This window comes from Hylaeus volcanicus, chromosome 5 (assembly GCF_026283585.1).
Source record: "Hylaeus volcanicus isolate JK05 chromosome 5, UHH_iyHylVolc1.0_haploid, whole genome shotgun sequence".
NCBI classification, from domain to species: Eukaryota; Metazoa; Arthropoda; class Insecta; order Hymenoptera; family Colletidae; genus Hylaeus; species Hylaeus volcanicus.
The window spans coordinates 19,828,461-19,856,169 of record NC_071980.1 but is presented as its reverse complement, the minus strand read 5'-3'; the positions used below and the strand labels follow the sequence as shown (position 1 = coordinate 19,856,169).

The 27,709-nt window shown below is 38.3% G+C and overlaps 2 protein-coding genes across 5 annotated transcripts in view; one reads left to right on the top strand and one right to left on the bottom strand.

The window, feature by feature from the left end:
- LOC128876366 (glutamate receptor ionotropic, kainate 2) overlaps nt 1-7,788 on the top strand; it is a 211,466-nt gene extending 203,678 nt beyond the window's left edge. The window contains exons 18-19 of one of the 4 annotated variants that reach the window (XM_054122677.1): nt 4,840-5,134; nt 7,659-7,788. In XM_054122677.1, coding sequence (XP_053978652.1) covers nt 4,840-5,134; nt 7,659-7,665 — 302 coding nt within the window. In that variant the 3' untranslated portion in view covers nt 7,666-7,788. Of the gene's footprint in view, nt 1-4,836; nt 5,135-7,658 lie in introns of those variants that run through there. The other 3 variants (XM_054122676.1, XM_054122679.1, XM_054122678.1) reach the window with 3 other exon arrangements.
- Nucleotides 7,789-22,103: 14,315 nt separating this feature from the next.
- LOC128877607 (uncharacterized) overlaps nt 22,104-27,709 on the bottom strand; it is a 7,157-nt gene continuing 1,551 nt past the window's right edge. Inside the window, exons 4-14 of the mRNA XM_054125051.1 lie at nt 27,388-27,524; nt 27,174-27,314; nt 26,973-27,046; nt 26,775-26,895; nt 25,858-26,025; nt 25,406-25,629; nt 24,892-25,048; nt 24,488-24,630; nt 24,185-24,425; nt 23,508-23,701; nt 22,104-23,432 (exon numbers count right to left, since the gene is read on the bottom strand). Coding sequence (XP_053981026.1) covers nt 23,342-23,432; nt 23,508-23,701; nt 24,185-24,425; nt 24,488-24,630; nt 24,892-25,048; nt 25,406-25,629; nt 25,858-26,025; nt 26,775-26,895; nt 26,973-27,046; nt 27,174-27,314; nt 27,388-27,524 — 1,691 coding nt within the window. The 3' untranslated portion in view covers nt 22,104-23,341. The remainder of the gene's footprint in view (nt 23,433-23,507; nt 23,702-24,184; nt 24,426-24,487; nt 24,631-24,891; nt 25,049-25,405; nt 25,630-25,857; nt 26,026-26,774; nt 26,896-26,972; nt 27,047-27,173; nt 27,315-27,387; nt 27,525-27,709) is intronic.

The window sequence follows — 27,709 nt, the reverse complement described above, 5'->3', positions numbered from 1 at the left end:
AATATGCTGTTCACGAAAGTTGTGTGATTTTGAAGAGGTCTTAACGTGATGAAAATAGATACTTCGCGATGAGAAGTATAAAATTACCGTACCTTATAAAACTAAACTAGAATTTTTTTAAGCATCAGGTACATTAAAAAAAATGCTGCACACATGTTCACTGAATTTTATAAGTGTATTCACTGCTTATCATTATTTTTCTAAGGTTGCTCTCACTACTTACATCGGTTATTTATATTAACACTTTGTGTCTACTATCACTTTAGAATAAATCTATTTTTAATTATTTCTACAAGATTATCAAATTGATATATTTGGATTCTCTAAACTCCCATAAAATCCAACTTTCGTAACCATTGCTTCAGTGTATTAATTGAAGCAACAAAGATATTACGATGGCCTATTTCTGGCGTGCCACTCTGTATTTATTCTGCATTTTGGCACGGTCCAGCATATTGCTACTAGTCAAGTCGACCGCTGTGTGTGTGTTTAATCACGATTGGCGCAAGACTTAAGTTATACACGCTTACATTCGCAGTACACCACACCTCAGTATAAGTGTATACACACGTTCCACGTGCTCGTATATATATATATGCAAAATATATATATGTATTTGATTGCATGCCACGACCTGTTCCCCAACGACGTCACTCCAAATTCGTCGTCGTTCTGATGGACGCGTCTGGTAGCGTTCGGTGCTGACGAGGCTGGGATCGATCGATCGTAGAAATGTCCGATAAAGTCTGTCCAAAGTGGCAGCCAAATTCATAGAACGCTCGAAAAATTGTACGATGAAGTCTCTAGGCATACTTTAGAGCAGAAACCTAAAAAATATTTCTGAGAAATATTGGTCTGCTGCGTCCTGATTTCTGGAATGGCTGATACAGGTCAATAAGTTCAATTTAGCTGCGTTCAATTCAAGGTTTACCGAGTCAGCGTTAATGATTCATGAAGATTACCTGGACGAATCCCTAAACATTCTTATTTTCATATTTGCAATCTTTTCATTCGATAAATACCACTCGTGGTTTTAGCTCTTCAGTATTTATCCCTGCATAGCGCAATTTAATGGATGTGGTCCTCTATGTAGGTTACCTAAAGGTCAATTCTCTGCTCCACTCTATATGTGCATTTTTATTAGCTTTTATGGCAAAAAACGTAGAATATATTAATATTGATAAATTTATCGATAGATATTTATAACGAGGAAATAGTTGTACATGAATGATGAATGCTCTGTGGTTATAGCACTTATGCTGTTCATTCTTGCATGACCGATCTATACCTCGATAAGTTTTATTTGATGTTTCGAGTTGTGAAACTGATCGATAAACTAAGTTACAAATTTATTGGAGGCATGGTTGTACTCCTCGAAATTTTAACAAAAATTTAAACAATTTCATTGGATGCATAATCATCTATTAAGATGGCTTAAAAGCTGAAGAACACTTTTAAGAATTTTTTATGTGATATTTATGTAGACATTGAAAAGATTAATATTAATTGATAATTTTACATATACTGCTAATTTTATTGCTAGCGGCATCCCTCGCTAATGAAGCACTTGAAAATAAAAAATTTCCCAATGAATAGTACGTCCTGTCGACACTCTCAAAGTTATAAAAGACTAAAAATAAACCAAATCTCGTAAACGATGAGTTTACAGAGACCTGACTTCTACTGCCATCCAAACATAAATTATTTCTACATACGCCGGATTTCTGGTACGAATACGCTCAACCTAAACCGACTTGGAGCTCTTCTATCGGAACAGCTGCGTCGCAAACCAATTCCATTTGCATGAAAATTCTCCATTTTCCGTGTCGACGCGATATGGGGGCGTCAAGTAACTCGTAAAATTTGATTCCGTTCAGTTCCGCGGACCGGCTACTTGTCGTTACATCTGGGCAAATATCGGTTCCAACGGTTGAATCGCGAGAGAATGGAACGTTCGTTAAACAAGATTGGAAAGGGAACGGCGACCGACCCGAAACGACCCGTCGTCGACGAAACTCGCGTGAATGGTGCTCCTGATCGTGGCGGAAGTGATTTTTCCAGGCTGCGTCACAATCTCGAGCCTGGTTTCCGTGTACAGGGCCACTGGGAATCCCGGAATTTCCCGCCTGGCATGGTCAGAACAACGAAAGAACCGTCGATATTCGATACCCAATGCATGCTGGAACGGCTTAGCGTTCGGTTATGGTACTGTGGAATCTTTATTCATTATCGGTATTAATATAGAGAAAATCCCAGGAATTTATTATCCGAGGACTGATTAATTCCGATTACTTTGTCTTTTGTGTTTTTCAAAACGTAATTATAGTGTAGATTCAGGCATTATATTACTGAAGTTTCTTGTTCATTTAATCTACAATTTCTTTTTAAAATAAACGTTCATAATAGTCTTCTTTCATTGAAGTCTTCTTTATGTATAATAACATCTTCGTCTTTCGTTCGTATGGTTTATTGGAAAAGTAATACATCGTTCGCTATCAGAGTAGCGTTTCAGTAATTAATAAATCCAATGATTGATTTGTGCTAAATAATTGTTAAATGACGTATTTCCTAGCATTTTATTGAAGACTTAATTCTACTATTTACATTTATAGATCCTCAATGTTTTAAAATTGTTCGAGTGTAGTGTTATGAATAAATTGTAACTTCTTTTCTAATTTCGTAACGTGCAATTCCTTTATTCCACGATAATTAAACAATTTGAAAATATCGAGGAGGACCATAATTCTCTAAGGTTTACATTAATTCCTCGTAATAATGACGTGCCGTTTTTAATTAGATCCTTCCAAGTCATTAATTATTTCACGATGAGAAAGACTTCGAAGAATTCCATGAAGAAATACCGTGGCCAAAACTAATTACAATTTTCTACTTGAACACGTGCATATGTTTCGTGAAACCTTTTCGTACGCCCATGAGTAATTTAACGTTTCATATGAGGAAAGCGTAATTCCATTAATAGAGATACACGAAAACGAAATTTAATTAATAATTACACCGAATTCTACTTCTTTGGCTTAGATTCGTTCTCCAATTCTCGAAATATTCATATTTTTACCTGATGTCCTCTCTTCCGTTGAAAACAGAGAATTTCATGAATTTCGTCGTCAAAGGCGAAAATATCGTACAAATTAAGTCAATGGCGAATTTCTGCGAGACAAGTTTGATAACCCCTTCTGGTCCCTCTCTGCCATCACGTTCACAGAACGAAGAGTATGACACTCTGGTCCGCCATGCTGCTACCCACGATGAAGTTTAATTGCAGTTCTGCCTTGGTCTGGATTAGCGACTCAATCGAATTTCATCGACGAGTTCACCCCCAAAACTACGCCAGAATCGGATTCTCCGCGTTTCAGGTCTACTTCGTCGGGGAACTTGGAACGAGTATCTCGATCTCGACAAACCCCCCTGGAATTCCGAATCGTTTCCGTTTCGATGCTTTAATCGGTGTTTCGAAACGCCGGCTGCCAACGCCAGACAATGGATGGAGAATATTTACCATGGTATTCGAAACTTCCTTGGAACGCGTAAACGATGTCTCTCCTCTTTTGAGGTCCCCATTAATCCCCTTCGATGGAGATGAGCACGTTCTTCAGCTTCTGATAAGTGCTTGATGTAGTCCCATTTGATTCGAGGACTTGTAATGATGGTTTATTGACAAACAAAAATGATGTCTCTCCTGTTTTGAGGTGTTTATTAATTCGCTTCGATGGAGACGAGCACATTCTTTAAACTTCTGATAAGTGTTCGATGTAGTTCCATTTGGTTCCAAGATTTTTAATGATGATTATTGACAAAAATTTGATACATGAAACTGTATTGCAATTCCGAATAAATTGAGAACCGCTGCGTACACCCAGAAGCATGGATGCGCGAAACAATTTTAGTATGAAATTTCATTGTCAATTTACTCAGTTTACAATATTTCGTCGATCCTTTGTAGCCAACAAATTCAAGCATCTCAAAAATGTTTCGAAAATCGAGTTTCACAGCGCTGAACAAGTCCATCCCTTTTTTTCCGGGAAAAGATTCATCAAATTTCCGATCGCAGCCCTGGAAAAGCTTCTTTCGACCACGTTCGATATTTCATCAGAATTCAATCTTTCTGTGTGTGTACACGCATATTTTCATCTCAAATAAGTTTTTCTTGTCAAGTGGCACAGTTGGTCGGACGTAGATCGATATACAGTAGAATTCCTATGATTCGTATATGCGATATCTGAATATTCTATGCTTTGCAGACTTTTTTATTAGATCATTTCAGTATCCACCTATTCTTTCATGAAACAATTCTTTTACTATCGCAACGTTTACCTTTTTATTTTCAATGATTTCCGATGCAACACAAGGATTCACATCTTGAAATTGTACTCGAAGTAAAATTCTACAAAAATACTCGAAGGAAACCAAGTCACCTTTGAACGAAAAAAATGGAGTCTCTGGAAACTCCAGAACGTTCCTACATGAAATAAAGGGCTCCAGTACGTAATAATGAAACTTCTACTGTACCAGGTTTTCCGAATTCCCCATGAAACTTGACTTGGTAAAATAGAATCTTGGTATTCAAATAATTTCTGGAAATTTCTTCGATCGAGCGATCCAACTTGGTTGGAAGGCATTCAATCCGATACGCAGAGCCAACGTGATCCGACGATAACTCCTTTACGAGAACTGAAAAGTTCTCGACAACTTCTAACGACCCCCGAACGGAACTTTTAATAACTCCCTCGCCCTCGGCTACATAGCTATACGAGGCCTGGGGGCTTATTCACGAACAACCGCCCCGATATAGCTAACACCTGCGCCCGCTTCTCTCAGCAGGAGGGTGGTGCGTTGTCGATGACGGAGATGAAGAAATCATTGAGCTTCGATCAAGTGGCGGCGGCCCGTGGCGGGAACACCTAGCACAGGCCTCATCCTCATCTTCATCCTCAGCAGCCGCAACAGCAGCAGCAACAACAACAGCCACCGCCACCGTGCAAAGCCACGCCCACGCACACGCGTCACACACACTGCCACTCACATTCACACAGTCACAATCACAGTCATACGCACAAGCACCAACCACCCCCACCGAGACAGAGACGGGGTTCTTCAAGCATCGGCTTGGGTCAAGGTAAGTGCATTTTTAACTGGAGTTTGCGAATACTAAATAAAAGAAGAAGAACTTTCTCGCTCTTACGTAAAGAAGTTTATTTGCTTTCGGAATACAGAACTGGGTCACCTTATTAAATGACTTTGATTTTGTATTCCTAGTTTCTTATTCTAGGGCTAGTAGTTTTGAACATTGTGATCCTTTTTAAAATTTTCTTTGAGGTTTCATTTATATTTGAATTTTCTAGCCATTTGAAGTCGAATTAATTACTCGCGTGGGTTATTGGCGAATCATGAAAGACTACATACTATGTGTTACAGTTTTCTGAAAGATTCATTTCCTTACTTCGAGTTATATTTTCAAATTTGTATCGTATTTATTTAAGGCCTGAAGGTGACTCAAATTTAAAGTCGAAATGTTGCAAATTTGCTTATGCAAACCTGAATAGATTCATAGTTGTCTGCTTATCTGATCAGGCGTAGGTTTACTCCACTTCCTGATCTCTACAGTAGGATGAGACAGTGTCTAGTCAGACAAGAGAAATACGTATTGAACAAAAAGAATGCATTCCGTCTTGCTCGGTAATCTCGTCGATTATGCAATTATCGTTTGTTAATTTAATACCTATTAATTTATCAATTAAAAATTCACTTTTCATTTTCCAAGGAGTTGTAGATTTAAATATTCAAATCACAAAGCCCGAAACCAATAAATTTCCATTAAAAATATTTTCTGTTCAGAGACGTATCAAAAGCTGCATTCGCATTCTAAAAACCTTTTGTTCGTGCTACCATATTACGTTTCCCTCTAACAGGTAATAACCAATTTTCAAACGAAAAGTCAATATTATCGTCTATTCGCTGGCAGAATTTCAACAAAAGTTCCTTTGTTCTTGAAATTACGATGAAAAGCCTCTACCAGACGTGTTCGGCGTAATACTCATACGTCCACATCTGTTTCATTTTTAATTTATTTTCTATGTGGTACCTTACTTTTTCTGTTACTTCTATTTAACTTGTATTTGTTTCTGTATAAAAAAGTAATCATACTATACGCGCGGCTAATGGCTTTGTTCACTTACGTTTCCTTCGTAACTTTTGTATGCACTTAATGTAATAATTGTACGTTTCAATTTATAATTTTATATCTGGGCTACTCACATTTTATTTTCTTTATCCTTTTTATTTGAATTTTCATTTTTCGTTACATTATAATTGTTTCCTTTCGAAATCATGTATGTACTACTAATAAAGAGGAAAAGAAACATAAATACCTATAGTGTACATTTCTAAAACATGGGATTTGAGACCAAAAAGAAATTTGTTTCTTTTGAATGAAATTTTACTTCTATATATGAAGTAGAATATAATATAATTTGTTATTCTGTACGGAACTGAATAGCTGAAGTGTTGTGATAAGATTCTATTTTACTTTTGGTTCTGGTTGAACTCAGAAAAATACTCTCTTGGGTCTCGTGACTGTGAAGCAAGTGGATGCTAGAAGCTCGTGATTGGCCATATTAGATAAAACTATGAAAGAACAAAGGAAAGAGTATACCGACCTAGGGATCTCATACGAGATTGGCTCAAGAAAGTTTCAATATTTTATGAAAAGAAGTTTAATTTTACTTTGAAGAACCAAACTTCATTCAACGTTAATACTCATGTTTCACGAATTTATACTAATTGGTATTATCTAACCTTGTGTCTCTCTTTTTACCTCTCCTGTGTGTTCTAATATTGCTTTTATAATACGTTTCTTTCAGGATAAAGCATAATATTATACTTTAAAATATAGGAGACCGAGCCTTGCTCAGAAAAGTTCAATATTTTGCTCAAATTAACCCCTTGCACTATGATTCGAGCCGTTTATTGCACAAATCGATTAACTCCATAAAAGATTTTGTCGTTTAATGGCGTCAATCTTTATTATTCAGGAAAGTTATTTTAAATATAAACAGTTATGGCTATACCAAATGCTTTAACACTTAAGTTTAAGATTTTTCAAAAAGTTAATCGATTTGTTCAGTGAATGGCTCATTTGAGCCACGTCAATGCGTCCTACGGAAACGTAAATAATTTCTTACCTAATATTAAACAACAAATTAATTCATTTTATTTGTTAAAAGGTGTTTATCCTCACGATGTGATATCTCTTGAAACAAGAACACATAGCGCAACTTACATTATTTACTCACATATTACATACTTACATTACACTTAAGTAATAATTTCAAAATGAACTGCAGAAATAAAGAAAAAATAACGTTTGCATGCTTGAATGTGATGAATACCAACGACACAATCTTCTGCGATACTATAAAATGACATTAGGAAAAATTGAATCAGGTGTCCCACTTACATTTGGTATCAAATAAAACACTACATATCAGACTCGCATTTCTTATCTCTGACTTACGAAAGCATATCACGTGTCTCATACAGTAGAGTGCAATGGGTTAAAATATTAAATCTTGTTGTTCGAATAATCCCTGCAGGTTTGTACGGTTATTCCAACCAACGAAAACTGTCCGTTTAATGTGCAGGAGGTGACCACCCTGAGAGTATTCTCTGGAGATTCGACTGCGACCTGGCGGGTGAGCCAGACGTGGTGATATCGCCGCCGCCGCCGCCACCCCCGCCCTCGGCGGCCGTGTCGAGGACCACGACCCTTTGACCAATACTCGAGGAGGTGCCGACAGGTGTGCCCGTCCAGAAGGAGCTGCCCACCCAAGCCTCCGTGGTCGTGAACGTTGTCGACCAGAAAGAGACCTGCTTATAGCATATGTAGTCGTCGGGGCGCCAGAGTCGACCGCTAAGTGGCCAGACGAACGCCATCGGCGACCTCGGATCGTCGATCGAAACATCCACGTGACGGCATCGATCGAGCAATGATCCATCCAGCCACAACCACGGATCAGCCCCGTGCTGGAGCTTACGCCAAGACCGGTCCCGTTGGACTTGAGGACCGCGTCGCCATCGAACAGGGAACAACCATCGTGGGAAAGCGTGAGAACTGTAACAGAAAATCGTGAACGCCAGAGGTGGATAAAAAACACAAATCGGTTCAATAGCGAACGAAAGCGGATCACGTTGGAATCAATCGTTGTTGCCCGTGGGGAGCGACGTTTGTCGCTGACGCTCGTCGAGTGCCGAACCAGGATCGATTGCACGTCAAAGGATTTCGTTGCGACGACGACTGAGCTGCGTTTGGCCAGAAGACTAGAGGGGTCGATTAGCGAGGGCTCACGTTTCAACATTTCCTGAGGCAAGAACGATCGATTTAATTGTCCTGACTAGTGTTGCTGAAAGGGATTTAGAGACTCGAGCTCTAGCGAGAACTGGATCTATGCCCATTTCGATTTTAATGTGATCCTGTTGGGGTGACAGAAGACTTGGCTGCAGTGTATAGATGATAGCTGTTGACACTTGATACGTGTAGAGATACGAACGAGGTGCTTGTTAGGGATAAAGTTATGAGTTATAGGAATGTAACTCTGTTTTGGGTGCTCTGGATAACGAGTCAATTGCAGCTGATAGGTGGATGAGGGGGCTACGCATAATCTTTGACTGTAGCTTGTAATGATGATTGTGATAAAGGAGAAGGATTTGATTGTTGAGATTCCTCAGGGTTTATTAAAGTTTCCGATATTTTGTCTCAACTGAAGGGTACTATCTTCGACTAAACAGCTTATTTCTTGAAATGTAATGCAACGAAAAGATACTTTGCTGAAAATTAAATCCTCTTTGTCTCGATCAATATTTTAAGCTACGGTCAAGAGGATTCGTTCGTACTGGAAGTAGACAAGTTGTCCAAGTTCTTTTTGGTAATAAGAATAATCCTCTTGTCTGTAGCTTATAGTGATGGTTAAAATAAAAAGATGGAAGGACTCCTTGAAATTCCATATTTATCGTGTATTAAAGAAGTGTACAATGTTCAGTCTCTATTTAATAAAGTCCTCTTTGAAAATAAATCACAAAGATGACAACTGCTAAAGATAAAATCTTCTCAGTCGCGACCATTATTATAAGTTACAGCGGAAGGTTGCTTACAATGCCAAGCAAACTTGGACAGTTTGTCTATCTAGTTGCTACATAATTGCTCATAATTAAACTGATATACGATGCAACTTGTGCTATTCACCCTGAGTATGAGACTGTTTCATCGATGTCGTCATGGTGCAAATGGCACAATGGTATTCCATCGCAGCATTTTTCTTTTGTAAACAAAGGAATGACTGTAGCTATCTATATATCGTTATTTAATATTGCATAAGAGTATAATCACTGAGTTTCAAATTTGCGCTATGACGATCTCGATGACACATCGTATAACCTAGGATATTTGTACATACAACATATATTATTTATGCAGGAACGATTTCTGTTATTTCTTTGGTTGGAAGGAACAAATCTTAAGAGTTATTTATTCACAAACAGACAGCGTTTGGGACTATTATCTTTAGGTATAAGGATCAAACTTGAAAGATAATTAAAAAAGTGATAAAATCACGGTGATGTGAATTTCATAAAAGGTAATAAACTTTAAGATGTTATTATATCGAATATAAACAACTGGTAAGGTTTGTTAGTTGAAATCAAAAAACATACTCTAATCCTACAAATATCATAGTGAGCTACAGCCAGTAGCAAACGAAACTGATTGATATTTATTCGATTACTCGTATCTCTAAAACTGTCGAGTGTCTACATCTAGTATTCTATGCATTCCACCAACGTTGTATGCATCACCAACCTACAAAAGCACGTTAAAATTGAAGACGGGCAATCGAGGCTTCGGGCATTAAACTCAAATCTCGCATATGCAACCGTTGAAGTCTCAGACTCTGAGGTTACGATCCAAGGATCGAAAGACTCAGTCTTGCTATGCAAGAACTCAAGTCTAAACCTGAAAACTTCAGCAACTCGAGCTTCTCTAGTCCCGACTGTCCATCCCGATGAACCGAGAGCTCATGACTCAGGCTAAACATATCGAGATGGATCTGCTAGGAAACAGTCGTCGAAGACAATAACTCCACCTATGCTCACAAAGGTTATACCCACGAACCCGACACCCATGTTCCCGTTTCCTTGGATGTTGATGAAGATGGACGTCCGATGGAGCAGCCTCCAGCAACGAAGAGTCAATGTTCAATGTAAACTTACGATCGTCGACGAGATTAGAGAAAGAGAGATGGGGTAGATCGATCGACGGGGAGCGTGTGATTAGACTCGGACCAAATTCATAGTGATCACTGCCAAGAGCTAGCGTAACGTAGTCAAACGGTCTAGTACGGTGTCGAAGCGCGAGGTATACGTTCAACGATATTTACGGCCTAAAATGATCGTGTTCGTCTTGCGATTGGTCGATTTCTGGTATTCGAGGATGACGACGAGTTGGCCTCGAAGTCGACGAATGACATTTACAAAGGTGGAGCTCACGCTTGTCGTCCTGCAATTCTAATCTACCTTTGCAGAATAGTAGATTTCTGGTAGCTGTTGCGGGTTTGAGGTATTTGTGATAGCATCAAGTGCGTTAGAAAATTCTATTTGTTTAATAAATATCATTCTTGATACGAGGAGTTTACTAGTTTGTAGAGTTTATAACTGAGATTCATCCAGAAAATTCAATTTGTTTAACAAATATCTTTCTTGATACGAGAAGTAGTATTATTGCGTTTCGACTCGAGTCTACCAGTTTGTAGAGTTTATAACTGAGATACATCTTAAAAATTCTATTTATTTAATAAGTATCATTCTTGATAGTATTATTGCGATTCGACTCGAGTCTACCACTTTGCAGAATTTATATCTGAGATTCATCTAGCAGATCTTGTCTTAAACATTAATTAAACGTTAACTTGTCCTAAACGTTAATTGTTTGAACAGTCATCGAATTCTTGATAATATGTATATAGGCATGCAATTACTTATTTCAAACGTTTATGGCAAAACCTGGCGGATAAATCTCACCGATGACTGAATCAAAATACTTTCCGTAACTTTTTTAACGTTTAAATAACCTATATATTGCAAGACATATTTTAATTACTTTTAGCTCTAAAATTGCAGTCTTACTTAATACCTAATTACACGCAGCAGAAACCTGTGATCTACTATGGTACAAAAGGTAATTAAAATTGACGAAGAACAGAATGAGTGCTTCCTTTGTCAGTAAAAGGGAACAAAGTACATCAACGATCGCGCCTAATTCCTTTCGCTATTGATACTTATCTGCCTCAGAAGGTTGTTAAATATTCAACCTGTACTTATTCCAAAAGGCCAACGCACCGATCCAACTGAAAATGGACCTCGAGGGGAAACACGCGTGCAACGAAACAAATTTGGAACCCGAAGGGAGATCAAGTTTGGCAGAAATCTCTGCTATATCGAACGTATAAAGGCCTAGGAGAACGGGTGTTCCTGTCTTCTGTGATGAAGTGTCTGAGCGCGGATCGATCGTGTACGAAGTAGAAATTTCCACAGCCTCTACAGCAGCCTCTTCGAGCTTTCAGCTTTCCATTGGACAAAGTACAAAACGCGAAATTTTCGAGAACCCGGCAGTCGCGAGTCGGGCGCCCGATCGAGCAGTCGCGTCGTGGAGAGAACTGCCGACCACAATTTTTCAGACGTTTTATACGACAGCCGAGGGACGTGGAGCAAAGTCGACGAATGAAATCGTGCCATGCTTCGACGTGCCAAAGAAGCTGGCGACAGGAGTATCGAGCTCACGAGGATACGACGCGCGGATCGGCGAAAAGGGGTGAAATCCCTCAGCCCGCAACGGATGCGAGGGATTCGTCGATTCGACGACTTTCACGTATCGTAGACACGTGACATACCGAACTGTTCGACGATCGGTGTGATTCGTGACGTGACAGACACGTGGTCTCACCGTGTGGTCCAGCGACGTAACGAGTCGAGTTAGTTTACAACTTGAATGCCACGTAGACGAGTGCATAGCCACGCGAGAGACCCAAGTCATATTTTGACACGATCGACGGTTTATTAATATTAACGATAACGTTGTACAGCGAGTGTTTTTCACGAATTTTCGAGGAGCTGGCGAATCTATCACGTCGTGTATGCATAATATACATAATAACATGTTCATGTAAAGGAGCGTCTGTGTTATTGGGGCCACGAGCGTGACGATGTGGTCGTACGATATATATATATATATATATACATATGTATAGTGTGTCACTGAGATCGAGACGACTGTTTCGTGGACGATAATTGTAGCGTGTGGTGTTGTACCTGTTGTATAGTGTGATCGTGTTGGATGGTAGCGCTGCTACTTTGTTGCAAATTGACGTACGACTCGTCAGGGTGTAGAGGTAATGTTTGTCAGGGCTTTCGTGGATGAAAATGGCTATCTGGAGTGGTGGAAATTAATTAGAAAACGTCGAAGTTTGTATGAGTTCGTTTTGCTCTTTACTTGGTGTATTTATAACTGGATATGTTTTCAGGAACAGAAATATCTTCATTGGAGTGGAATTATTTGTTCTTTACAGAATACGTTACAGGTCGCAGGAATATACCATTATGAGAATGAATTATTGAAGCTTCAGTCAATGTGATTACGCTTTGCCTCTCGTTATCGTATTAAAGTTTAACGTGGATGAATTTGATTTGAAATGAAGCGAAGTAGTAACTTTGTAAAATAATATTTCAGTCTTCTATATCTCCTAACACTACTTGCAAATTATTTTAAATAAACATTTCCGAAACGGAAAATTTTCTGTCATTTTGTGCCGTACCTCATAAATGTTTATTCCAGTAGATAATAATCGAAATCTCGAGATACAGGATATAGTTCGTATGTAGTCTTCCATTCTCTTATTTTTTTTTCTAAACTTTATTGGCCACATCGCAAACAAAGTAAAAAAAGCGACATTTAGCAAACGAATCTTCTTTGCAATCCAATTCCAATTACTAAAAAGAATTCACAGAAGTAATAACAAGATATGAATCTAAATTTCGAATTGAGAATATTTCATCCTCGCAAAATTTCCACCGCTCCGAGGTAACCAATTTATTCCAGCAAACCGTGACAAATATTCCAAATTCCAGAGATGGGAAAAATTCTTACCCAGATGCAAATTTCAAATAACGAATAAAATCCGCGAAATAGTAAAAATGAAAATTTCGAATAACATAATGAAATTACATTTCACGTTGAAACAGCGGAACCTGATCTATTTGCTTCGTTTAATAAATCAACCACCCCTAATAAATCTCTGTACCGTGTTCTCAGTTTTTATCGATTACTCCAGCAAAATTTTATCCATCTCTGTTTAGCGTTCAACCTGTGTACCGAATATGGTTACGCTTGTGGCCCCGTTTGAAGAGATCGCGTCATTCGATGGATTTATTAAGGTGTTATTAATCCGGGTGGAGAGAGTGAGGATGCGGGTGATACGATGCGTGATTGAGCGTGCATGGCGAAAGAGAGATGAACGTATCGTGCCAAAAAAAGAAGAAAAATAAGAAAAAACGAGTAATCTGTGCCGCCGTCAGGACTGACAAGCTGTCACGATGCTTTTGAAGTTCGACGCGTACATCCACCATTCGCGACCCTGCCTCGTCCGATGCAGATGTGTTCTCGTCGGTGAGACGTTTGTGTGAGGTGTGCGTGGAAAGAGATGCGAATCACGACGAAACGACGATCGAGTGATGCTTACGGGAAATTGAAACGAGATATTTAAATTTTACTTCTGGCTTGATCGTCTGAAACATCGGATCCACAATGATTTAACTAAAATTGTTGTTATTAACAATACAGAATCAGAATAAATATGGAAGTAAATCGTACTAGTTTATACTGGATTCGGCAGATTTCGTACGAAGTAATTTATCGTCTGCGATTACAGAGAAATGGATTAAGAGAAATCGAGAGCAACTTTCGCGAGTAACCAAGATCTTACGCGATTGCTCCAGGTTGGTGTCGATAATCCCATGACAAATGGATTTTTGATTCGCTCAGATTAATTATCAGTCTCGCATAGAAATCGACACGCGTCGGATTAAGTTATCGAGCCACGATTCATTTCTCAAAATGAATATACCTTCTCGTTTCGATTTTCCGTGGTTCGTAATCAGACCATCGTTTTACTCGAGCCTGGAACGAATAAATCGCTCGATGGAAGCGCGATACGTTTCCATGGGAATCGCCACGATTGCATATTCGATAAGCGAAAATCGAGGTTATCAAACAGTGTACGGTGTTCACTGAATCGCGAGTCACCGATCAACAGCGTTCAAAAGTTCATGACTACTTGTCGAGTCAACACTGGTGTGCCACTATTCAATAAATAAATTTTATTTACTTAATCGATCTAGACATTTCTACACTTGGCGTAGCATTCAGAAACACGTTGACTTCCTTTTGCGATTGGCGGCCCGAGAATTCGAAGGTGGAGAGCTGCTCGACAGGAATTAGTCGAATTATATCTTTTTAAAATCCATAATTCAGTAATTCTCAGCTACTGTGTCCGTTCAGCTACAGATCTGAGGTATTTTTATATTTGCAGTTTTGCAAACTGTTAGGAAAATTGAATATAGGATCTAATTTCTACACGTTTTTCTAAACGTATATAAGTTTTTTGAATTGATTAAAAACGTGGCTTACAAGTAAATCCTTGTACGAGAAGGTCAAGAGCCTAATTTTGAAGTGGACTGTAAGCTTAAGAAGATTGAGAATCGCTGCGTTTAACAATATAATTTCAGAACAATCGATGGAGAGTCGAATTCGTGCGAGCATAGTTCCTTTCCCATTCTCTGGTCTCCGATTGAGTGATTGTGATACACAGTGAATCGTCGACTTAAACATATCTCTCCGAAATAACAGACAATTAAATGTTGTTATATACAAGTTTTATTGAATACCTCTCTACTTTTCTGCATAGGCCATTATTTCAGAGAAAATCGCTTTTGAAAACGCATAGGTAACGTGCTTGAACGATGAGTCTCAACAAACAAATTGGCATCGATCAATCTTCAAAAATGCAAGCAATGGGTATCTAGCTTCATACATAAACCGTTTTACAAAGGGTTAATAACAATTAAATAGTATCCTTCATTAAAAATTTTTACTTGACTATGACTAATTTCATTTTAAACATTTAATGTATACTAAATGATTAAATCGCATTTTTGAAAAAATGTCGAATTCAAAGTCGATTCTCTCGACAAAGAAGCGTCCTACGGAAAAATTTTATTTTACGTATTTGATTTATTTTTGAACGTACAATAACCTCGCCCCTCGTTTCTACCAGTCATCGAGGTCCACACTGTTGATCGATCGAGACAGTGACGTTACGGATCACCAACGACATTGCGGCACGATGACAAACCAATGCAACGTTTCATCAATCATGTCATCGATTTGACGATACATATTCACAGCAGCCTTCCTTCACCTTTGACCCGGGATTCGACTTCCTTTACCGTGGCCATTACATCATTTATGTAAATTTCGTTCTCTAGGCAAACCTATTAACGCTGGACCAACATCTGTACCTAATCCGACAGACAGCCGATTTCAGTTTCCACGGATGCGTGGAACCTCACGATTCGAGGGTTCGGGAGGAGAACGTCCATAATTCAGTTGGAAATCACGTTCTTCAGATTTTTAATTCGAAACATACTCGACGAACGTGGACGTAGGCAAATTGAAATTCCTGTCTCGAGCGCGTTCAACGTCCATATTACTGACAATATGAATATTAAAAATGTTTCACAATTTGTATCAATCTGAGTCATCATTTTTTAAAATTAATAATCTTCCAACCGCTCTGTATGGTTTTGAAAAGATAAACTGAAGTATCGAGGATTTTCATTAATTGATCGTTACTCATTTTAATGTTTTACTCTTCTGACGATGATATCTGCAATAAAAAATGCATGGAAAGTACGTTTCATGTTTAATTCATATCTGTGAAATAAAATGATACGGAGTTGGTACTTCAAGCAGACACTTTTTAAGAATTTTATTCATTTGAAAATTTATATTTATATACATTTATTAAACATTCTCGATCTCCGTGGAGGTTTATAATTTATTTCCTCCGTACAAATTGCCTCGTTATTCATCTATCACGAAGTTTATTTAAAGTACCATCGAACCATAAAAGGTGAAACTTTCCCCTCTCGATAAACGTTTCATCGCTAAGATCTGCAATTAGGCGAAACGATCTGTAATACGCCGAGGGTGAATGACTTGGCTCCAGATCTACATTACAATGACAAATTGGCATTTCTGTCGGTAAGTACAAACGAATGATTTTTTTTATAGCATGATGCAGACCCTGGAATTGCGACACAAATTGGACTGCAACGTTTATGCGTTTCTGCTTAGGCGACGTTGCAGCGGACTTCCTTTCCTCTGAACCGAAACGAATTAAATTGTCAACGAAGCAACTTCCATACTGAAATTACATTCATTTGACTAAGTTGCGTCAAAGGGAGCCCGTTAAAATCTAGACGATTCGTCGTCTATCTCAGTGATAAAATGCAAGAAGATGAAAGGGGTAGGAAAATGGGTTGCTGTACGAATACTTCTTACACTGATTCTTACGCTGACAAGCGTAAAGTTTATTCATGTATATATTTATAAAAAAATAACATTTATTTGGTAACATCAAACCTATATCATTGATGTTAGAGTTTCTTCAAAAGACATCAAGGGTACGAATATTTATGGGACTGACTCTATATTCGTGGAAAAAAATGTTGAAAAGTAAGACAGTGATAAACGATAAGACAGAAGTAAAGTTATCTATACGTAATATTTATGTTATTGTCGAGTGTCTACGCATAATGAATTTCTTGTTCCGTTGGGTCGATAATGGCAATTTGTGCGCAGCGTCGAACGTTGCTATGTGAATGAGATGACTTGCAAGTGCTTTCCTTCGCAAAAGCGCGTCGAGCTAAATTGATTCAATTGTGCTTTATACCTAGAGTGACTTAGGTAACTTGGGCTGGTCTCATACTCTATTTTATAGAACGAAATTGTAAAGGTTGTAAGTGTATTACAGTAATACAGTTATTCTAGCGAATAAAAATGTATCAAGTTGTAGAATGATACAATTGTGAAGACAGAAGTTCAATAAGCTCTATTTTTCTCTGTCTTCATAATCTTTAGGATTATCAACATCAGGAAAAGAATCCTTGTATAGTTTTTGGAGTTAATCCTGCTAGATGTCCAGCAATTTATTATTGAGCTTCAGTATTTATTAATTCTTAGTTGTGCCAAATGTTTAAAGAAATAATTTCTGTCTATTATTTTACAAACATTTCATGTAACAGTGAGTTAAATATAACGATAAACCAGAGGAATTCTACTCCACTATTCCTCTAGTATTATTTTCGACTTCTAACGATAAAGGATGACGCGCATCCCAACTACACGACTGACTCGGTACAGAACAAATCATCTAATATTAAAGGATGAAGTATGGCCCTGTCAAAAGAGAAAAAAAGTTCGTGTGGAAACGTCAAGCGATATGATATACTTTATCATCACATATTGTGAGTGTTTTAATCTGTTTACATCGCGTCTTCTTTGTCACTAATCAATTTCTTGAAACGTTCTTAAAGAATTTAATTAATCATACAAACTCAAAGGACTATGCCTCTAATAAGAAACTAAGAATTGAATATTTGTCCTTTTCTTTACAGATGATACTAGAGAAATCTGTATATTTATTTTTGTATGGCGTGTAAGCGTCGAGAAATGACGCTGAGTGTTATAAATAAATTCATTCAGGACTTCTTTTCCTTTAAAAATCCTTGCTTCCTTTGATTTTCCTTCAGCATGTTTCGAGGTGACGAGGTAAATTGAATGCTACATTAATGCTTGGATACTTCAAAGCAAATGTCACGGTCTTCCTGTGTCTTGTCACGGTTTCGACGTTCAGCAGGTTCGTTAGTAAATTACAAGGAGATACGCGTGATTTAGTCATGGGCATCGAGCTCGTTCACCTTGTCGGGGACGATACAACTGATTCGTGATCAAAGAGGGATTTACGTCGAAAATTTAACTCGAAATAGATGTTGCGGTAACTATTCACTGGACACTATCAAATGGACTTGATTTGTTAAATTGGACAAATCTTGATTAAAATCGACAGAACCATTTGCTCAGTTAGTATCGTACAATTATTTGCTGTTTGAAATAGCCTTTCGATGGAATGAACGGGGCGAATAAATCCTTGCATGGGTTTTTTATTCGTTATCTATCGATCGAATCAAATTTTGTCTATCTCTGATTTCATGCAGATAGATGATAGCTTGGCAATAATTCACCGCCATAATAGGCGACGGTATAATATATCCTGGTGCATGATGGACGCACGAAGGATAACAAGGACAGGCGAAAAATGAGAAATAGGAGGATCCTGGAAAACTGGGAAAATCGAACGATCGAACCGTCGAATTCGAACCTTTCTCTCTCCACAGACTTTCGCGTCCATCGTTTTCTACAATTAGACCCACACGGATGATTTATCGTCGAACGTCTGCATGAGTTCGTCCATCGATAAAGTCCCCAGTGGAGTGTGCCAGGATCTCGCGAAGGATCTCCTCGAAGAACGTCCAATCTTCGTAAGTAAGACAGAATCGTGTCATGTTATAACTAGATCTACCTTCTATTTCTCCATTTCCTCGATATACCGAGAATGGACACCATCCTCGTATATGATCCTCAAGGAAAACTTCCTTTCCAAGACATTTCATCGAAACTGTTCGACGAAAGTTACAACATTGGGGACTGCACTGTTCACGATTACCAGAGGTAGGAAATTCTTATCTAGATAACAGTTTCGATCTAGGAATAAAGGACGAAGTACTTTCTATTTGTTATATGTTACGTACACAAGTAGAGTTTATATTGTGGAATGAAGTATTTCGTGATGAAAAAACAAAAATTTCGTTATTTAGTGGATTTCAACCAATTAAAGGAATTATATATATACTTGGAATACAATACTAATTTTAGAACTTAATTAAAGGTATGAAAAGAAACATTGAAGAAAAGGAAACTATTTAATAATTAAAATTAAAATGAAAGGAATAATATATATACTTGGAATACAATATTAATTTTAGATCTTAATTAAAGATATGAAAAGAAACAATACAGAAAAGGAAACTATTTGACACATAAATACACACATATGAAGTATATATTAGGACATATATGAAGGTACAACTCGAGGAGTTACTATAAGCAGAAAGTAAGGGAAACTGAACTCGAGTTTCAAGTGTTTGTTTTTCAAGGGAAAATAAATCACGTTTTTGCGAATCTATGGAATAGATTTTTTTTAAATCCTCAAGGGCGACGCGTACTCCAAATTTGCGTGTTGATTGACGAACGCGGCGTCTCGTTGCTGGCGATGCGTCGAACGACGTCGCGTTGACAGCTCGACTGGTACGGTTCGCGAGATAAATCCAAAATATTCCAGATTCGGCAGTAGATCGATAGAATTATCGGTAAAACTGACAGGAGTCAGAATCTCCGTTTCTGAAATTGCTGAAAACAAAATTAGAAGCTGGAATTTTAAATATTTCGTCGTAGAACGAAACCTTCATAATAAACATGTATAGAAATCTACTTACCAAACATTATTACAAATTCGCAGCCATTAGCTCGCTATTACTCGAAGGATCGCTCACCGCGAATAATACCGATTACAAGGTCTCACCACGAGGAAGTTGCTGATAATGGAAATCCGCGAGGGAGATAGAAGGAAACAGAGTACCTTCGATCTTCCTCTACAGAGATTATACAATCGACGAGCTTAATTTTAAGTACGAAACCAAGGATATGAAAGGAGACAAAATTCGTTCGATTTCCAAAGTCTGAGACTGACTATGCCAAGCAATTATTTTAAATAAGAGGGGTGCAACACACTATTTTTATTTCAAAATTTCTTGATTTTCTAAGCACTGTTACTTTCTGTCAGAGGATGTACAAAACGCAGCTTCCGTGGAGTGCCAACGAATCCCAAAGTAAACGATAATGTTCCTGAAACTGAAAAATAGTGAGTTTCACTGCATAAGCGCCTCCCCAATCATCATTCTTCCCGCAGCCACGGATAGATCCACTTAGCCAGTCTTATCTCTTCCAGTCGCGTTTCCGCACAAAATGTAAAAAGCACCCATGTTTCTTTGGAGCCACGCCGCCTACCGTAGGTCAAGTAAATCGAGCGTAACGTATCGTCCAGAGTTTTTTACGTTGGTTGTTATCTGACTACCATTTAACCCGGAGGGCTATCTTCCTTCCTCTTTTTTTGGAGACAGCAGGAAGGAAAGTACCCGTAAAGAAGCTCCAATCGTGCAAAATGAGCGGGACACCGCGAGAGAGAGAGAGAGAGAGAGAGAGAGAGAGAGAGAGAGAGAGAGACGAGTCCACCATATCTGCGCCTCTTACTCGAATCGCCATGCTTCGGGGTGCTTTCAGAGCTTTAATCTATCGAGGGACAACCGTTGGTCCGTGAACATTGTTATATTGTTCCTGGAGAAGACGTAATCGGGGACTTTCGGATCAGTGGTTGTGAGAAATCTGGAGATGTTTTAGCAAAATAAACATTTGGTAAGACAGAGATCATCCAATTGTGAAAAACTTTTATAGGAAGAAATTGTTCATTACAATGAAGTTAAAACATACTGTTTTTAAGAAGTTCTCTATATTAAAATCAATATTAAATAATGGTATTCCTTTGTATCTTATATTTCAATGAAACCAACATTGTTTTATTTAGGAAATTCCCGAGTGGAGGTCGGAAGTAATTTTTTTCTTTTCGTGCGTGGAAACATGTGAGCCTATGCACGAACTCGAATTACAATTGTTTTCAATCAAATGTACTTCATTATCAACGTCATTATTTAAACTTCAAAGTGAACACAGGAAGATAGAATACTCTTTTAATTGACATTTCATCTACAAGCAGTTTCTCTTTCTAATTCTTAACCAATTTATCGTCATTCCTAAGCGGTTATTTCCTCTAAAGTTTTCGTCGCGTCGTAGACTCTTTTCGATCGACGGGTAACGATTGGAAATTCTCTCCTTCGACAAATGCATAGAAAACTTTTCTAAGCGGCTTCTGAATATTCTATTGTCCGTACGTAGCGCGCAAAATATCTCATGTGTTGTGTTCGACTCGTAGAATCGCTACAGGGGCCATCGATATTCCTCCAGATCCGAGACTCTCCGTTAGGAACCACTAATAGGGCAGCAACGTCACCAACAGTCGATGCTTCTTTAAAAATTTCTATAGTAAACATCGTTACAGTCCTTTTCATTCCATCAACTCGAGCTATTAAACTAAGAACGTCATTGAAATTTGCAATTTAATCAAATAAATAACGTAGGGAATCAGTGCGGCAGCTGATCAATATAATTTACTAAATAATGCATGTACTTTTTGATTTTTTACCTCAGGGTGTCCATTAAAATTTCATTCGCAATCAAGTTTTATCGAACCTTTTAACCATTAGTAAACCGTCCCGAGTATTGGGTAAATTTATTTTAAAACAAAACCATCGCAATGCGCGCTTTTTATTTGCATTTTCACGTAAAAGTGTAAACCAATACGAAACGTTATAAACGAGCGGAATTCACTTTAACTGCGTTCATATACTTAATATTAAAACAATTATACGAATTTTAAATGTAGTCACGGTGAAAATACGAACCGGAGGAATAAATGTTATGAAACACAGATGTAGAATGATATAAACTGTTATATGCTTTTATTATTTCCCAAATTATGCTTTCACTGCTTCAAAATTATTTCTACTAATTTTTATCAGCCATCTAATTAATAAAGTGATGATTCCAATTATGTACATGAATTAAACTGATATTAAATTATATGATTACTTTATTAATTCATATTAGATAAATTTATGTTTGAATTAATGTATATAAAATATAAATAATCTTATCACGAACTGTATGTGCATATAAAGTGTAACATACATATATGTTATTAATATAGAGTTGCAATAAAATCTTGGTAGAATATTTTACAAATATGTCCGACGCAATATTGCACAGCCATATGGTCATAATATGTAGTCCAATATAAATTAAAATTTCTAACATTGCAATCATTATTTGTAATATTCTGTGCTATATTGACATTTATATTAAAATAGAAATTAAAATTAAAAATATTTCTGCGAAAAAATGTATATACACAAAGAATGTCTACCTTCTAAAAATTGATTTGATCATATTTTCATTCACCTGATCATCGTTCTCCGTCCCTCAAAACATGACATAGAAATGTGTCCCCTAAAGTGTCCCTTTCTGAAGTCCGTCGTCTACAAACTATTATATTCACAAATGTATCCTCCGAAGACTATTGTCTTCTGAAGCTTATCATCCAATGGCTATTATCTTAATGTGCTTGCAATCGTTCAGCAGTGAATCAAATGCAAGGTTCATTATCGCGATGGAATTCACTGAGCGTCTTAGGGACAAATGCGTGCACTTAAGTGCATGGTCAACAGGGTGAACATAAATCAACCTGCCTTCAAGGTACGAAATGGGTGGTGTCTCGAGGTTAATTACAAGGCTGTTACGTTGGGTCGTGTTTACAGCAGTGTATTTACGACATCACTCATAGTTGCTACATATTAATAGAACAAACACCAGTTACACAGCTCCTTGTACCAACGAGGTCATGTATCCGATAATGGTAAAATAAATTTCAAGCAATTCCTGTACCTATCACTGGAAAGATAGGTCTCTTGGCCACGCTTACCATGCAACGATACGAGCAATCAAAATCTCTAACCACTTCCATTGATTTTCAAAGGTTCCCTCTTCGTGACATGAAACGTAACGTTTATTTAACGACGAATAAGAATTTTGGTCGCGATACCATACTAAAGTAACTACTATATTAATTTTTGGAATCAATAATGGTTTCAGATAATTCATAAATGGTTCAAATTATTAAATATCAGTGATCTATCAGATCAGATCTTAGACTCTATTACTTCGAGTTTACTTTGCGAAGCAATCACCTTTCACTTTTCTTTCTCTACTCATGCACTCCAGTTCTGTATATTTTTTCCTTATAGCAAATTAAGGTATTAAGTGAATTCAATATATTTCTGACAAACGAATAGTTTTTGACATTTCTCTACAGCAATATGTACACAAGAATCTGTTACAGTTTCTTACGATTAAAAGTCTTCCGTTCCGCGATCATCAGTCGTTCACTAAATGTAGGACGCTGTCCCTGGTGATACCGATTTCCCTTAGAGTAGTTCCTAGATGCTCCAATCTCCTCGGCGAGTAACTGAAGTTACAAGTGAATGTTTCGTTGTGGGTAGAGCAACGCGAGGAAAAGCAGAATTCATCGACCAAGTCTTACCCGCTGAGGACGATTTTGTATCCGCGAGGAACAGTTCTCGACATGGCTCTGTCTAGCAGGTGGTAAAGTCGAGCTATCGGTTCATCGGCGGATACGTGCACCAAGTAAACTGTACCACCGTTCAGGGACCTGACTTTCAGTCGGAGTTCTCCTGGCGTTCCCGATGGTTCGTTGATCTGATGCAAAATTGGCGGCTGGAACACGTCAAACAGATTACAAACGACGTTTAATCATCATCTAGAAGACTCGAATTTTGAGGGGTTGTTGATGGGATATGGTTCATATAGTCGCACCTTAACTATATTTATGCTAAAAGGGTTTTCGAAAATATTTGAAAAGATATTCAACTTTTATCGGGGCTAAGATACTCCTATAAAGCTCCATCAGTACTTCCATCAAAATTATTTTGAAAGAAAATAGTAAACGATACATTAAAGGCAAATTCGTTACTTGTAATATATATTGCAATTTTTGAGAAATGAACAATTCCTGAGCAACTGGTGGGCAAAATTTCAATTAGAAGATGTTAAGCTTCAAAATGAACTATGTAGCTGACTAAGATAATAATAAATTTCCTTTATTAAAACCTTGAATTCCCTCATTCTAGATTAAATTAAAATGAATAAAACAATAGCCATTCAAAATTTTTTTAAGGATTCAGCCATTTCATCTGTAACAAACCATGGTGTCCTTACCGCGTTCTTTCTGACTGGCGCAGCTGATTTCGTAACGCGTGGATTTCGTTTAGTTGCACTGTTCGTCGTTCGCAAATTCGAGAATCGTGTGGCGTCGACTTTGGCAAAATCCGTGGCTGGTTTAGTTCTCGTTATGGGTTTAGGATTCACGGACATACGAGAGCTTGGCAAGCTGGCGGATCTCGTTCGCTGTCGAGTGCGATCTTCTGCGTTCTCGAATCGACTGAAGGCGAGGGGACGTTGAAAAGATATCGACGAACGTAATTAATTGGATAAGAATTGTACCTGGGGGATGGTCGTGACGAACTTCTATCGGTCGAACCGTGGTAACACCTTCCAGAACTTGGAAACCTTAACACACCTCTGGATTTCGGAAGTCCCTCTCTAACGGTGACGTCAAAGTCTGCAGTCTTCGTAGCCAGATCTCTCTTCCAGAGGACAATTCAAAATAGAGATAAATACTTTTACATTTTACGCAAATTTTTGGAACATATGTGCATTGACAATACGATTGTAATTGGAAAATATTTGTTAAGGTGTTAAGTTTAACCATTTTGCGGTCGCATGTCTACTCTAAACCGCCTCTAAACCACCTAAATTTAATACGATCGCAATGGGTTAAAAAAGGGATGAGTCCCCTTTCATTCTATGGTGAACAAAGGTTATAAAAGCAGTAAATCGATTTTTACCTTCTCTTTTCGGCTATTCAAACCCAGTTCGGCGTTAATGTGCGATTGCAAATGCGTGTCGGAGCAATTATTATTGTGCGATGCAAGTATTTGCGAACGAAGAATGTACATCTCGATTGACGGAGTATCGACCGATGGACTTTTCGATTTTAACGACCTGCTCGCAAACATTCACCACTTAAAAATGATCAGTAATTATATATAAAAAAGTAATATCAAATGGAAAACTTGATGTGGCGGAATTTGATCTTCAGAAACTAAATTAAATACATTATCGAGGTTATTAGCGGGGTTTTTAATATTTCGACTATTTTATTCTGATCCTTCTCTAAAGCAATATAGTAAACTATTTCTTCATCATTACTTTCTATGTCAGTGACAATCCAAATTATAATTAATATTCAACAACCAAAGAGTACAAAATAGCTCTGCGTCTTCTTCATTATGCGAACCAATTGTTTAGATAGGAATTTTCTGCACTTTTGTTGTAAAACTACTGTTTTTAATGCGTCACCTGGCAGTCGAAGGTACCAATGGAGTAGAACAGTCGTTGCTGGAAAGATTGTCCTTCGTAAGAGAAGGACGACGACTCGACTTCTGGGACGCGGTGCCTGGTCTACGAGTTCTACTCGATAAGAGCGAGTTATTATCAGCTGGTGGTTGCTTTCCCAGCCGATAACCTTGTCCTGGAAAGTCGGCAGCACTGCCCAAGTACATTTGATGTCTATGATCTTCTACCTGATAAATGTTGACGTAAACACACCGTCATTTTCATATTGAAAACTGGTTTCAATTGAACTAATTAAAATGTATCTGATAAATTCAATCTTATTAGACTTAATAAATCTATGTTCTGTTCCGATATTGTGTCTAAAAAGAGTTGCCATTTTCCTGAATGTAGTAGTTAAAGTTTTCAATGATGAAATTCTAATTAAAGATACAGTTGAAAGGTGATCGTTACTGCACCTTGAAAGGCACTCCATTGGGGTAGGCCTGTTGCAACTCGGAAGGGAAATAACCGTCCAAAATATCACGAAGGAACGATTCCGTCGCTGGATCGTCGTAAGGGCGCAATAGGCCGTCTTGAACTATCATTCCATTTTTGTAGAATTTTAAAGACATGCAAGAAGGGGTCTTCAAACAATAGTTAAATAACACACGATTAATCTCCCTCTCAACGTTCGAATTAATGACGTTCAATTATCTCGTCGGGCAATCATCGTGTTACATGACCGCCGACGGAGAAACGAACGCTGAAAAATTATATTCTCGGTCCAGTCAACGTGCGTTGAAGTGTCGTAACTCTTCGACGATCGTAAATCATGTTCGTCATTGTTGTCCGCGCGTAACGGGTGGGAACGATTAACGTCAATTTTCTGCGTTTCGCTAAAACGCATTCAGGCCGCAGAATTGTCGTCGAAAACCGACACCGGGGTTACGTGACCACAAATATCGATGGAACTCATCCGGTGATAAACGTCGCATAAAATTAAAAATAAAAAATTGTCGGGAACAAGCTAAATCGCATTGTTTCAGTGGAACGCGTGATCGTGAGTAATGCGCACATCGATCGTACCAACGTGCTTGGTAAATAGAATAAATACTTCGAATATTTTTAACAAAAGAACTGTAAATAAAAAAGAAGCACAAAATTGAGTTAATCACCCATTCTTCGGATCACGTGTAAAATCCTGGTAGATTTATGATACAACATCTGGATTGGAGTAAAAATCAGACTTTCTTTTCTGTCGTTAATATTGTATAAAATACTGCAGGACCTTCATGCCCAGAGTCGAACCGTAAAACTGCCACGCGAACCCAGGACTTTACATACAAGAAAAATGACTCATCGAAACGTCACGGTGTGTACAAGAGAGATTTACTTTGAACGTGGCTCCGTTTCCTTTTTCGTTGTGCTGCACGTGAACTTCGCCCTTTCCCGCGGCCAAGTTGAGCTGATCGATGTTCGCGATAATCTGCTCGTAACAAGGCCCGATGTAATTACTAAAAGACATCGATAACCGGTGATTAACTTCGATAGATCGTCAGCCTGATTAAATAGTGGGGTATACACGATTTACTTGGCGACCGGTTCATGGCACTTCGGGCTGTTCGTATCGCCGACCCAGATCAGACCGTAATCGGCCAAGAATTTCTGCAAAACGGGGACACGGTAATTTCGCGTCACGACAACGCAGTTATTACTGGTATCGTAATCCGTTTAAATATTTCGTTTCCATGTATGTGCTACTACAAATAGTTCAAGGTGGGAAACGTTCAACCTCCATCTCATAGATTCTGTGCTCCAACATGAGGCATTGGCTGTAAAGGTAATCCGAGCGGTCGGTTTGAACGCGTCGTTGTTGCTGCTCCTTCTTCCTCAGGGTCTCCTGGTTCTTGCTCTTGGTTTCCCACTCCTTGACCTGCGGCAAATCGAGTGTCGGTAACGAGAGAGATGGGGTGCATACGATTGGGCGTACGAGAACAACGGTGAACCTTCCGTTTCAGACGACCGATCTCTTGGTCCTTCGACCTCAACTGTTCCTCGCTTCTCCTCAGGCTGCACTGCACCTTGTGCATCTGGGACTCGACTAGGTACAGCTGCTTCGTCAATGCACTTATCACCTCACTTTCTGGTGGAGACAGTTTTCAATAGTCGGGGAACCGAAACAGCGTGCGTTGTTTCGGGAGTTAAAAGGGTCAGAGCGTTGTTTGCACAACATTAATTGAATAGCAAATGGAAGAACAGGGTAGAGAGATTGTTGAGTAAGCAAGGAGTCGTGTTTAACCCTCGGACATCAGAACCCAAACCCCTACG